Source organism: Sminthopsis crassicaudata, chromosome 4 (assembly GCF_048593235.1).
Source record: "Sminthopsis crassicaudata isolate SCR6 chromosome 4, ASM4859323v1, whole genome shotgun sequence".
NCBI lineage: Eukaryota > Metazoa > Chordata > Mammalia > Dasyuromorphia > Dasyuridae > Sminthopsis > Sminthopsis crassicaudata.
This window is the reverse complement of record NC_133620.1, coordinates 416,003,161-416,017,285: the sequence shown is the minus strand read 5'-3', so window position 1 is coordinate 416,017,285 and position 14,125 is coordinate 416,003,161. Positions and strand designations below refer to the sequence as shown.

At 34.0% G+C, this 14,125-nt stretch overlaps 1 protein-coding gene across 14 annotated transcripts in view; it reads right to left on the bottom strand.

Moving 5' to 3' along the window:
• The window catches only part of CDC14A (cell division cycle 14A), a 220,717-nt gene that overhangs the window by 172,892 nt on the left and 33,700 nt on the right, over positions 1–14,125 (bottom strand). For all 14 annotated transcript variants that reach the window (XM_074262806.1, XM_074262795.1, XM_074262798.1 and 11 more), the window contains 2 exons: positions 11,798–11,873; positions 1,490–1,582 (listed from right to left, as the gene is read on the bottom strand). In XM_074262806.1, coding sequence (XP_074118907.1) covers positions 1,490–1,582; positions 11,798–11,873 — 169 coding nt within the window. The remainder of the gene's footprint in view (positions 1–1,489; positions 1,583–11,797; positions 11,874–14,125) is intronic.

Genomic DNA, 14,125 nt, shown 5'->3' with positions numbered 1-14,125 from the left:
ACTAACTCATCATGACAACAGCCAGATTTTCAGATGTGGTTTTAAAGGGAGAAAAAAAAAAGGCTAATGGAATGCTAAAACCAGAAAACTGTCATAAAACGAAAACTTCTATCTCTTCTTTTCTCATAATATAGATGAGGAAACTAAGGCTCAGAAAAATTAACAAGTTTTGTCTAGAGATACCCAGATAATTAGTGGTTGAGGTTTTCTTCCAATCCAGTTGTTATGTTGTCTATTGTACAATAACCAGAAAAAAAAAATGTAAAGTGTGTTTTTAGACAAGACAGTTTTAGACAAGACCAAGAAAGGGCAGGGGGGGAAGGAAATGGAGTGATGGCGAGCAGAGATTGCTCTTATTTCCTTGTCATTCTAAGTCATCAATTTTTAGAGTTAAACAGACTAAGACCCTCCAGCCATCTGTCAGCTTTCCAGAGCTCTGACATACATTTGGGCCTTTTTCCTTACGGCTTTCAGCTTGATGTGTTAGTATTTAATTGCAAGTTATTGGATCTCCCTTCCTGCAGCCTTCTCAAAATCTAAACCCAAACCTGAACAGGTCTTATACACATAGTAGATCCCATCTGAAGAAAAGTGTGAACTAATATTGTAAGGATGATGGATTGACATAAAAGCTCTTTTCCTACTGACATTAAACTAAGGCTTAAAAAAAAGGTGGCTACACTGGCAATATGCCATCTTTATTTTGTCCACTTTGAGAATTAAAAGAAAGTTCTTTGTGCCCCTAAATTTCAGGGCTGATTCCTATATCAAAATTCAAATTTATTAAGTCCTGTTTTAAAACAACATATACAGTACATGGATATCACACATACATACACATATATCTTTACAATAGCTGTCAAAAATAGCTGTAGAAAAATAGTCAACAAATCTCCATAACAGAACAATGATTTTTGGGTTTTTCTAAAATACTTACTAAAATCTAAGGGGGGAAAAAAATGAACACTAATTCCAAATTTAATCTCTCCCTCTCTTCCCTTTTCCTCTCTCTCTATTTCTCTCTGTGTGTCTTTGTCTTCTGTTACACACACACATATACACACACCAGTAATGCTACCTAGAGTAGGTTAGATTTGTATTTCTACTCTTCTCAGTGCTAATAAACTCATGATCATGAAGAAAGTCATCAGAAAAAGAATATAATTATGGCTGCCAGTCTCTAAAGTTCTGAAAGACTTCTTGAATAGGTTATTCTAACTCTCTCCTACTGCTTTTTCTGACACCATTATCTCTGTGGAACCCAAACTGCAAGTACTTTTTCCAATGTGGTATCATTAGCTTCTAGGAAAAAGTCCAGAGAGTAACTATCACCTTGCTACAAAATTTACTACTCCAAAACACCCTATAGTATTGCCTTTCACACACCACGCCTTCTGCCCAAGAGCTTAAGAGTGGCCTGTTTTATTCAACAGAAAGAGAATTATTATGTACAAATGCATAAGAATGACAATTTTTTCAATCTACTTACCGCATAAGAACCTATTAAAAATGCTGCATTCGCTCGCTTTCGTTGATCAAAACTGGTGTAGTGCACTATTTTCTTTCTTGATAAACTGTATGACTAAATAGAGGAAAAAAACATGATAGTGTAACTATATTATTGTAATGTCCAAATAAGAACAGACATATATGACCCAAAGATAAAACCTAAATTCCTCTCAAATTTGGAAAAAAACAAAAAACTAAATAAATAAATAAAAACTTTGCTCATCAGCTTTTAAATGAGGATAATTTTGAATAATGTTCATCCATGGGACATTCAGGTTATATATTTGCTTTGTGAATCTACTACTCATTCACACTTTCCATAGTATACTCCCATATAGACAGTTATCATCATAATGAATATCTCACCATTAAAAAATTATTAACCTATAGGGCTCTATACTAGGCAGGAAGTATTTTCATGTGTCTTCTTTTTCCAAAATATTTCTAAATTAAAAGCCAGAGAAACACAATTGATGTGATTAAACAAAGTCAGTAAACCCTATTTCTATTCCTAATCCCCTTTCAAAATCATTAGTTTCACTGGCACCTTGTACATAGAAAACAAAACAACCAACACTTACTGTGCTTCATATGTTTAAGGAAGTAGATGAGGTACAAAGATAAACAAAACACAGTTCCTGCCTTCATGGGGCTTATGATCAAAAAAGGGAGCTAAAATCAATAGGAAAATAACTTTTTAAAAAAAGTATAATATTATGTACATCAGATATGAATAAAAAGAGATTTGGAGAGGGAAATTGTTACCCAGGAAGGGGGCAAAAGAAAATATAAAAAAGATATAAAAATAAAGAAAAAATATATAAAGTTTAAATCAAATCTATTTTTTTTCTCTTTAAAACTGTCAAAGTTTGTATGACAAATTACCAAGTCCAATGTTTTGGGGGGATTTTATCTACTATTTAGTCGTCTATACCAGTCATTTTAAATTACCTGCAAAGAAGCTGTTGGGAGAAGGGGGAAAAAAAAAACCTCAAAAAGGTTATACTAAACATATAACTTTGTATGACATCCATATAAATCAAACACAAATGATTGCTACATTTACACTTAAAATGAAGAAAATTGTTGGTTTTTAATTAAGAGATATGACAAATTCCACAAATCTGTTTTAATTTCATAAAGTCAAAGCATTATTTTAAACTCTTATGAATATATAATTTAAATAGTGAAACCTGCTCATAGAAATGACCCAGAAATTAAAAAAAAAAAATTAAAATGTATCCCCCTAATTGCTAAAGTTCTCTTCAGTCTCAAATTATTCTGTATTAGCTATCTATTCACATATATTGCCTTCCTTAACACTGAAGAACAGAAAAATAATGTTAAATGAAGAAGTAAAAGAAAAAAGGGGAGAGGGGAAAAGAAAGAAATTCACTAAAGGAAAGGAATAACAACAATGACAACACCAGCAGAAACTAAAGAAATTAGAAAACAATGCACTATAACTTAAAATAAGTGATAAGAAAGATTTTCTATATAAGTATAAAGATGTATCTATATAGCAGCCAACATTTGCATCCCAAAGGAATATAAAAACACCATCCTAGTCATACTAGGTGAAGAACAGAAACATGAAAAGACTGTACACAAGAAACTGTTTCTCCAAACAGGTTAAGTATTGATTTGATGAAGTGACTCATCCATTAACTACAATCAGTGGTATATTGAACATGATAGAAAAGTAGTAGATAGCAGGGCATTTACTGTTGCCTGCCCATTACCACATCTATAGCAATTTTCTAAGCTTTTATCACTATTAGAAAATTAAAGAAAACATGGAATGTGGTGGGTTTTTTTTTTTTACTTCAAAGCACAATAAACTGAATTAAGCATGTATTAAATGCCTCCTACATTCAAGGCCCTATGGCAGATCCTGAATCTAACAAAGGCAACACAAAACAAAAAAGTTACTTTCAATACATTTACATTCTAGTTGGAGGAAGGAAGCCAACATGAATTAAATATTTTCCAACTCAAAAGTGAAAGAAGGTAAAAAAGGAAAAATGGTATTCCAGTCCTAATGACTCCTTCTGAAAAATAAACTACATGAACTTAATTAAAATAACTTGAATACTAACATCCACCCGTAAACACAACAAATAATTGAGATTGTCCATGGCTCACCTGATGATGCCTTGCACGGAAGCATGCTGCTTGGCATTTGGGACAGCTTTGAAGCTCTGAAGGCCACATATCATTTAAACATTCAACAACCAAAATGATAATTTGTAAATTTTTTCCCATTAATTAGCAATATATGCAATTAAAAGGAAAGCCAAAAAAGCTCAAAAGCTAATTTTAAGTCAAATATATCTTATACAATCTTTTTTTTTTTTATAAAAACTGTTTGCCATGCTGAAAATACAACCTTAAAGTCATTTAGATAAGTATTTTGTTGTTAAAATACATCAAACTTTTTGAGCAAAATAAACCCAAAATGCTTCCTGTATCTATGTGTTCTTTGAAAGAACAAGGTCTTTTAACAAGCAAGCTTTGCCTTATCAAGGTAATAGGATTAAATAGATCAAGGCACAAACATGAGGTAAAGCATCATTCTCTTGCTGGGGGCTGTGCTATAATAGGCAAAGAAATAGCAGCCACAGTGCAAACATTGGTCATTTCACAGCAAAAGCAATAAAATTATTTACAGGTTTCCTATTATAAGCCATGACCTAAATGTTTACCTCCAGCTTTCTCAGGATTGGGATATTCTTGAAAACGTTCATTGGCTGCACAAAAAAAAATATGATTTATGTTTTTATTCATAGCTATAACACTACAATAAGGCACATGAAGTTGGTTTTTAGGGATCTTCAAAAAACCCATACCTCGACAAGAGCGCACTTGAAAGCAAGAATCATATCCAGTTTCTATAAAGAATGAAATGGTTCCTAACCTGGGTTCCATGAACTTTGTAAATATTTTAATAACTGCATTTTCAATATTTAATTCAATAATTAATTAAAAACCTTGTTCAGAAAAGGATTCACCAGTATACAAAAGGGTGAGTTAGTTAAGATTCTAGTTTAACATTATTTTAAAGCTACATCACAAGGAAATTGTTTATGCTCATTATTTGTTCAGGGTAAAAGACAAATGCCAAGGCTCTAGAGTTTCCCACAACATCCATTACCATTTGCTTTACACTGCATAAGCTTCCACCAGAATATAGATTTAAGAATGAGTGAAAAGAGATAGAAGACAAAAGTATGAGAAACAGTAATATATGAATGAACATTCCATTCACTAAATTCTAGGGAACATCCAGATTAGAGTAAAATAACATTCAAATCTGGTTACTGAATTTATGACAACCTCCTTCTTCCTACAATTGTCCAATAGCCCTCTATTCATTCCTATAAACACACATTAGGCACCAAATTTTGTGAAAGAAATGTGTATAAGAAAATTTTGAACACTTGAAGATAAATGTAGTCAGGGATACTAGAACCAGCTACAAAAACCTATGCTAAATTTTTACTGTAAATGTTTGTTGACTAAGTAGCAAATACTACAAATCAGAGTCCAAGAGTCCAATGATAGAGAAAATATGAAAAACGCAGACTAAACTGAAAATTGTGTCAGTATAAATTTTTTTCAGAGGACTCATTGTTAAACATTTACCAGCATGCCTGAGTTCAGACATCAAGAAAATCAGTGTCAGGGATAACGTATTAAACAATATTCCACTTTCCATAGAAATTTATTTCTTTTAGAAAGTTTTGTCTAATTTTCCTCTCAAGCTCTGTCTCTGCTATAAGGAAAATTAAAAATGAATAGGCCCAATCAGTTCTGCTAATGTCAAACTCTAAATATTAAATATGTGTGGGACATCTCCCCCTGCCTAGCTTTTCTGAAAACTAAGTCAGCAGAATATAATTCTGGAAAGACTTTGAGTATGGGTCTGTAAGCCCTATTGATGAGATAAGTCTAATGAAATTGAAACAAGCTCATTACCAGACAGGTAAGACATGGAAGCAGAGAACGATTTCAAGCTATTGTTGCTATATGAAGAGGGAATACCTTCAATGGATCTTTGAAAGTGTTGGAAGAAGGTCAAGATTTTCTTCCCAAATAAGCTTCAAGAGGTTGCTTTAAATAATGAGTTTTTTAATAGAATATTTTCATTTTCTTTTGGTCTTCTAACCCTATTCTCTCAATAGCTAATAGTATTTTCTTTTAAGTGGTATTTATAGTGAATGCCTGTCAAATCTGACATCCTCCAACACTACCCTTCAGGTAAAATCACTAGAAAAATAATAAAATATGACTGCCATTTCATAAAGGCCTTTCTATGATCTACAATCATAAAGTAGTTTAGAAATAAGCATGAGCTTGAGAATTTTTCCATTCTAATCAACTGCTCATTTGAACCAAGGTCACTCTATACACAGAATGCTTGCTACCTGAAAGAAATCAATATGTAATCACCCCAAAACAAATGGTTCCACAATTCTGACTTTAAAACAAAAGATTAATCTAATGGTAATACAAAAACCAGTTCTATACAGTGTATGGGAAATGCATATATTGCAATCTTAGTAATAGCATAGAGAACCTCATCAGAAAAGTACTATTTATCACAAAGCCCTTACAAAGTAAAAACTGACCTGCAGGAAACTTATTTCACAAGCAACTTCTCGGTAACTTATTATCTTTCCTCCCCTCCCCCTGCCCCAGGCTGGGATTAAATGACTTACCCAGGGTCACACAGCTAGGAATTATTAAGTGTCTAAGGTCCTCCTAAATTCAAGGCTGGTGCTCTACCTAGCTGCCCCAGTAACTTATCATCTTAAGAGAGGCGTCCTAAGAAGTTATGTGACTTGGCTACAGTCTTTCAGCTCATCAGTTGAAGTCAGACTAATCCACAATCTGAATCCAGGCAATTTCTGTCTCCAAGGGCCACCAGCAATTACAATGCTGACTCTCTCATCAAAATACATTAGGAAAACAAGCTAAAAACTTGCACAGTTCACATTAGAAATTCAGAAAACCCCATGGTAACATGATCTGCATCTTAAGCAAGGGTTGCTAGGTTTCTTTCCCTAATATGTGTTTGGCCAGAATAGCACAAAATCATTAAATTATGAATTCATTGGATATTTTTAAAATTAACCTTGACATAATACTAGGATCAGAAGCATTAATCCAATGTTAGATTCCCATTCAATACATCAAGATCAAATTTGCAGGACAGAGTTAAGTCTAAACTGTAGTAAGAAAGATTTCAGTTACACCTCAGGAATATTTCCAGATAATTAAGAGATATTGGAACAAATTGCTAGAAGAAGCTGTTATCCTGTCTTGACATGTTTTCAGAAATCACTAAGATGATTGAGATGGAGTGATAAAGAGAAGTAAATTAGATTGTCTAAAGCCCAGATTCTTAACTGTGATTCACAGTCTTATAACTGAATGTAAGAGTCATGATTTATTATCAGTCAATGTTTGAACTGTATACCAATTTCATATACCTATATACCTGAGGTCACAGAAAAGATCTCCCTGATCTTAAGCTTAAAACTGTATAGACACTAAGTACTAATAGGCTATTTAGAGGAGGAGGTCATTGTGGACAAGGGTTCTCACGAGAGCTAATCATTTCAGTTTTGAGTCTCTGTGACTCCATTTGGTGTCTTCTTGGCTGAGGTACTGGAGGTGGTTAGCTATTTTCTTTTCCAGCTCATTTTACAGATTGGAAATTCAGGGTTAAGTGTCTTACTCCAGGGTCACACAAGCTAGCTAAATATTTAAGTCTGAACTTGGATTTAGGTTCTCCTGCCTCTAAGGGCCAGTGCTACTACTTAGGTAGGTGCCCTGAGGAGAGCTTTAGGCCAGGACCTCTAAAACTTTTTCCATATATTATTTCTCTTCATCTAGACTGCAAGTGCCTTGACAGCATATATCTAAATCATATTTTTTATGCTTATAAAAAGTCAGGCCTAGGAAGAACTTTAGAGAAAGAAAATAGAACTGTCTCATTCTACAAACTAAGAAACTGAGGTTCAGTGAGGGATATTTCCTAAAGTAGCCAAGATCCTAAAGTGGCTAAGTGGCAATGCCAGGACTCTAACCCAGGCCAGAGATCTCTCCCTGATCCTAAGCTACATCTCCTTTCTTATCATTCCACAGCACCTAAAATAATTCCTTGAACAAAGGAAGTACCCAATGAGTATTTGTTGGCTGATTCCACACCTTTATCCATTAAAAAAACTCCATTTCTCTGGAGGCAGTCATTCTTTTACCTCTCTACATGTCTTATATTTCAGTTCTTTCTCATTTTAGTTATGCTAAAAAAAAAAAATTAAAAAAAAAAAAAAAAAGCCCGTGAGACTTGTTTTTTCTGAGACTCACAGAATTTCAGAGTGGAAAGGAATCTAAGTGGTATCCCTCCAAATAAAGGAGAAAAAGAAATCACCCTTGGCTGCCAGAGCAGATGAGGTATTTGGCAACAGTGATGGATGAGCACCTGTGTGATTTCTGAATAGTGTTTTGTTATGTTTCTGGGGTGATGCTTTTATCTTTTTTGTATTTCTCTTTTTTTCCCCCTCAGTTGGGGGGAGGGGAAGAAAAGTTATATAGTATAAAGTGATACCATAAAGTAGAAATGTAGGCAAATACCTATACAATTGTGCTCACTATGCAAAAGAAGGCTTCCAGATCAAAAGAGACACCTTAAGATTACAAAATAAATAGACCAATGTGTTCAATTCAGAGTCATCAGATAGTCCAGTCTAAAAGCATGGGAAATAATCTTGGTGGAAGACATTCTTAGGTCACTGCTGAAGCATTCCAGAGTGGTTATTGTCTGGAGACAAACTCAGGGTCAGCTAAACCTAAACCATCACTGATCAAGGAATTTGGCTTACGACTGGATACTTTTTTTTGTGAACTTTTAATTACTTCATTCTAACAGATTACTTCTGATTCAACATGTTCTTTTTTCCCTGATGAATGAACTATTGAAAGTCCATCCTTTCGGTCTGCTCATTATAACAAACCAGAGTATGAAGAGAAAATGAAGACAGATGTCAGATAGGGGTACCCAGTTACAGTGTGGCAGCAGGGGTACAATGCCCTTAAACTGGAATTTAGTGACAAGGAAAGGCCTCAGTCAAAAGGCAGAATGCCCTGGTTTGGCTTCAAGGAAGAGCAAAAATACCTAGGAAACTTACTGGGATCAGCATGTCCTAAAGGCACAAGGCTGAATTTCGCACAATTCAGTTAACAACTATACTTTTGCTAAAAACTTCATAATTTTTCCAAATTCATGAAACAAAAATTTACTACATATCTCAGTGGCACAGTGGATAGAGCATTGAACTAAGGGTCCAAAAAACTTGAGTTCAAATCCTGTCTAAAACACTTATTTGTGTGATCCCAGGCCAATCACTTAATTTCTTAAAGCCTAAGTTTTCTTATGTATAAAGTGGACATAATAATAACTAAGTTACAGAGTTTGTTGTAAGGATCAAAATGAGTTCATCTATGTGTACAGCTTTTTACAAACCTTAATCCTATAGAACTGCTAGCTATTATGACTAGCTATTATATGAAGATATTATAAGGGAATACAAAGCTGAAGAGGAAAAGAAAGGACTCTATCCTTCAATGACTTAATAATCTATTAATGGAGCTTTCAATTTTATGTGTATATTTTATTATTAGGCAATATAAAAGGGATAACAAAATTCTCATTTAACATTATGCTTTAAGATTTACAATGTGCTTTTCCTCGAAACAATCCCATAAAATAGGTATTATTATTATTATCCCCATTTTTTAACATATGAAAACCCTGAAGTATTACATTATTAGTACACTGTCCAAGGCCATAAAACTAAAATTTCAGCAAGGGGATTAAAGATTTGGGTCTTCATCATTTGTAAAATACAGGGTTTGAAATCCCCATTCCCAGGGTTCAAAATCTACAAATCTATGACCTCTCATTCTCCTCCCCCCAAAACCAAGAAAAAAACCAAGTGGGACATGGGCACTGAGAGGGAGAAATTCCTACCAATGGATAGAGACAAAGGAAATAATAAGGATTAATTCAGAAAAGGCAACATTTTTGGTAGATACAGCTTCAAGGAACAGAAATAGGCTTTCCAAAAAGAAGAAAGAAACTGTATAGTCTAAGATGAGAAGTCAGAAATATTCAGGTTAAGTAGTCCATTTGGAGTGTTGCCTAGAGAAACAGATTAGCAACCTCACTTGGCATAAATGCCAACCAAATGAGGTCAGAATTTAATTGTAAAACAAGGGGAAACCATTGAAGATTTGGGGGAGGGCAGAAGAGTAATCTCATCAGGACTGTTCTTTAGGAGAACTGATGGGCAAGGTGTGGTTTAGAAGGGTCAAAAGTTACAACTGAAAATGGGGTAAAACCAAAGTCTGTAGGTGCTTATATTGTGCAGTTGGGAATGTATTAATTAGGTTTTTAAATGGTCATTACTCAACAGGTATGCTCTTTTGTATGTGGTTTGGGTTGAATGTAAATATACTGCCAGCTTTTCCTAAACAATGACCTCCTTCCCTCTTTGGTCAGTCATATAAAACAGGCTCAGTTCGCAAGCTGTTATTATTAACACCCACTTTACACCAAATGCATTAAAAAAAAAATAACATCAGAAAGGCAAAAAATTACTTAATCCCCCAATGAAAGAACAAGCTTCAATTATTTATGAATTACCCTTTCCCCATTAATTCACCCATTAAAAACACATTTTACATAAAAATGGTCTTTGAAGAATGCAAATGTCTCAAGTATATATTTTGAACTATAATTTGCCTCAGCAGAAAGCTAAAAGGTATTAACAGTTCTTTGAAAACTAAAACTCTTGTTTGATTGATGGGTAAATGCCTTAGTATGCATATTTCCAAGTCATATTACATTTTGAAAATCATTTCCACCAAAGGTAGATAATGACAGATTTAATATTACATTAGCATTGACTACAATAGTTTCCCTTCCACTGTATTTCACACATCTTTAAAAGCACAGGATTAACAAAGAGAGCATGAGACTACATGGGCAGAACCTTGCATATAGACATTGTTAGGTGCTGTCACTGTAATCAATGTTTTTGCTCAAATATTTTTATTTGTCAATTTGAAGGTGGGAAAAGCTGTGCCATTCTAGAAAAGATTAGGATGTAAAAACTGAAAGCAGTAATAAAGTACATTTTTAGAGTGATTATAATAGTAAGTGCATTTACTATTCTATAATAAATGTTCAACCATCACAAGCCCATTATTTCTCCCTAACACAGTGGTCAACTGTATTCATTCACCAAAACATATATTGGATGTTTTTTATGTTTAAGATAATGTGCTGACATAAATAGTTAACAGAGGAATAAGGACTATAGATGTGTAACTCTGTTGTGTAACAAAATTAATAAAATTTGCTCTCAGAATTGAAATTATTGTGATTTTTGAATTGTCTGCATTTAGTTAGAATTAAGTACCAATTTACCTGAGAAATTTCAAATAGAAAAGACAGATTAAATATTTTTCTGTATTATGAAACAAAACCTTTTTTAAAATTTCCTGCTTTTAAAAAAGACAAAAAGGTAAAATATACATAATGTCAAAGAATATGGGTATACTATCCTTCACATGAACATAGAATTTAAGGAAAACAAAATCCCTATAGCTATATATTGGAAACAAAAACAGAGATTCAATATTATAGATATCTAAATATGATGTTTCTGGCCCTAATAGTCACAAAAGGTAAAATTATCCTAATAAATCACTGCTACCTTATTAAAGGTCTCATGTTTTATACATATATATATTTAAATGTATGTACATAAGTAGGATACTTTAAAGTACAATCAAAGCAAGATCTTTATTATACAAAACAAAGTTTACTTCTAGAGCTGTTGCCATGTAATCATGGATCATATCACCTGGTAACAATGTTCCAGGGTGGACATAAAGGTTTCAGGAAGATTATCCTAGTTGGGAATTTGAGAGATACTCATTAATGAAAACCTAAGAGGATTTGCCCTTTATTTCTCAGCTCACTACTTCAGTGACTTCACTCAGTTCATATTTCAATCCAACCTGAAAAGTAAAAGAAGTGAACATGTCCTTTGTGGTGAACTCAAGAGGATCAGTTTCAGCTGGTGAGTGGGTAGACAAATGCCCATACAAACTACCAGAATTTAAGGATAACACAACAAAACGGGCTGTTCAGAGAAAACTCTTGGTCAAAATCAACTGCGCTGAGCTTTTTAAGTTCCCACATCAAACTCACCTTTAGTTTCTTGTTAAGTTTACAGCAATATCTGTATACCATTGCCAAGTTCAGAGGTCCAAAATCTGCATAGAAACTGTTTAAAAAAAAAACAAAAACAAACATACATTATTTAGTAGAACTATAAATTGTACAAAACATTCCTTAATTTTAGTTTTAAATTTACAAAAAGTAAATTAGTAATAAAGTTTCCATTCCAGGTTAACAGGAGGCAGCATATGAACAACAAAAACAAAAACAAAAATTTACAATTGATTCAAAGACCTCATGGGTCTAGCAGCCCTAGCTTATGAATTCAACACCTCTGGACAACAGATACACATTCCCTTTCACTGAGGATTAAATGAGACAAATGAATGAAAAGCACTAGTTCCAGGCACATAGATGCTTATTGATTAACTGATTTTTTTTTATTTTTTTTCTGAGGCTGGGGTTAAGTGACTTGCCCAGGGTCACACAGCTAGAAAGTGTTAAGTGTCTGAGATCAGATTTGAACTCGGGTGCTCCTGAATTCAGGGCTGGTGCTCTATCCAGTGCACCACTTAGCTGCCCCCGATTAACTGATTTTTTAAAAAAGCATTATATATATGGGACAGCAAGGTGGTGCAGTGAATCCCTGAAATCAGGAAGACCTGAGTTCAAATGTGAATTCAGACACTTAACACTTCCTAGTTGTGTGACCCTGGGGGGCAAGTCACTTAACCCCAATTGCCAAAAAAAAAAAAAAAGCATTGTAGAGATCTTGAAGCATTATAAATATCTGCTATTATCATTACCAATAGTAGAAATAATAAAAAGAATTCCAGGAATATTCAAAGCCCTCATCTAAAAATACATATTTTTCAATGTGCTATCTGAAAGTAATTCTGAAGAATAACTAGTCCTTGAGAGGAAGTGTAGGTGACATAGAAATTGTATTGACCTTTAAAAGTCCAAAAAGCCGATTTCAAGTCCAATTCTAATTTACTAATAATTGGGTGCAAATTGTACTTGCAAGCAAACTGGTTTCCAACTGAAATTGTTATCTTCCAGATCAAAAACACATTCAAATCACCAAATCTAACAGATTGTCCAGTCCTCATTCTTCTCAACCTTTCTACAACAATATTTGGTATTGAAGATCAACCTCTGAAATTTCCATTTTCTTGCCTTCCATTTTCTCTCTCAAAATACCCAAAGGAAACATATTTGATCTCTGACCCCAAGACTCAATCTTCATTCTGTTCTTCATATTCTTCCCAAGAGATACCCTACAAAGCAAAGTTCCAAATCTACATTATCAACCTAACCTAAAAATGGGTTATAATTTCTTCTGGGTTAAAAACAAGGATCGTAATTATAAAATCAAAATTTTATGTGTGTATGTGTGCTCTCAAGTACTATCTAGTGTGATCCATATGAATGACTTCTAAAACATCCAACAAGTAGTTATTATTTTGCCTCTACTTAAAGATCTCCGGTTTTATGTGTGTATGTGTGCTCTCAAGGACTATCTAGTGTGATCCATATGAATGACTTCTAAAACATCCAACAAGTAGTTATTATTTTGCCTCTACTTAAAGATCTCCAGTAAAGGGTAACCTACCCTCTTGAGGAAGCTCATTGTACTTTCAGAGATTTGTAATTATTAAGATGTTCTTAATTACATCTATCTGAAATCACCCTATAATTTCTACCAACATGTTGTTCCTAGTTCTGCCCTATGAGACCAAGCATAATAAAAAAAGTCCTTCCACATGAGACTTTTAAATACAAGTTAATAAGCTTTAAACTGCACCAAGTCTTTTGGGACATCCTGTACTTTGAAGACTATTATCATACCTACTCCACCTTTCCCAAATCTCTTCTCCAGCCTAAATTCACTCCATTCCAGACTGCTTCATCTCCAACCCCCTCTATGTCCACTGACATATGAAACTCAAAAAATCCAAAACCAAACTTGATATTTTCTTAAAAAAAAAAAATTAAAAAACTTTCCCTTTGATATATTTTTCTACTCTTGCCAATGGTACCTATTTTCACAAGGTTTTTTTAAATGTAGCACTTTAAAAGTAAATACAATTTGCTATTAGTTATGCATTGTGGTTATTACCCTTATCTTTCTTCCAAGCATCTATGTTCTTGATTCCCTGATCCCTCTCTCTTCTCCTTCCCCTGTGCTCACTCTCTCTCTCCTCTCTCTCTCTCTCTCTCTCTCTCTCTCTCTCTCTCTCTCTCTCACTCACACACACACACACACACACACACACACACACACACACACGCCACAGAGGCAGCTTCTTCCTTTTCATGCCCACTGTTGTCACCTTAGTGGATATCTCATCATCT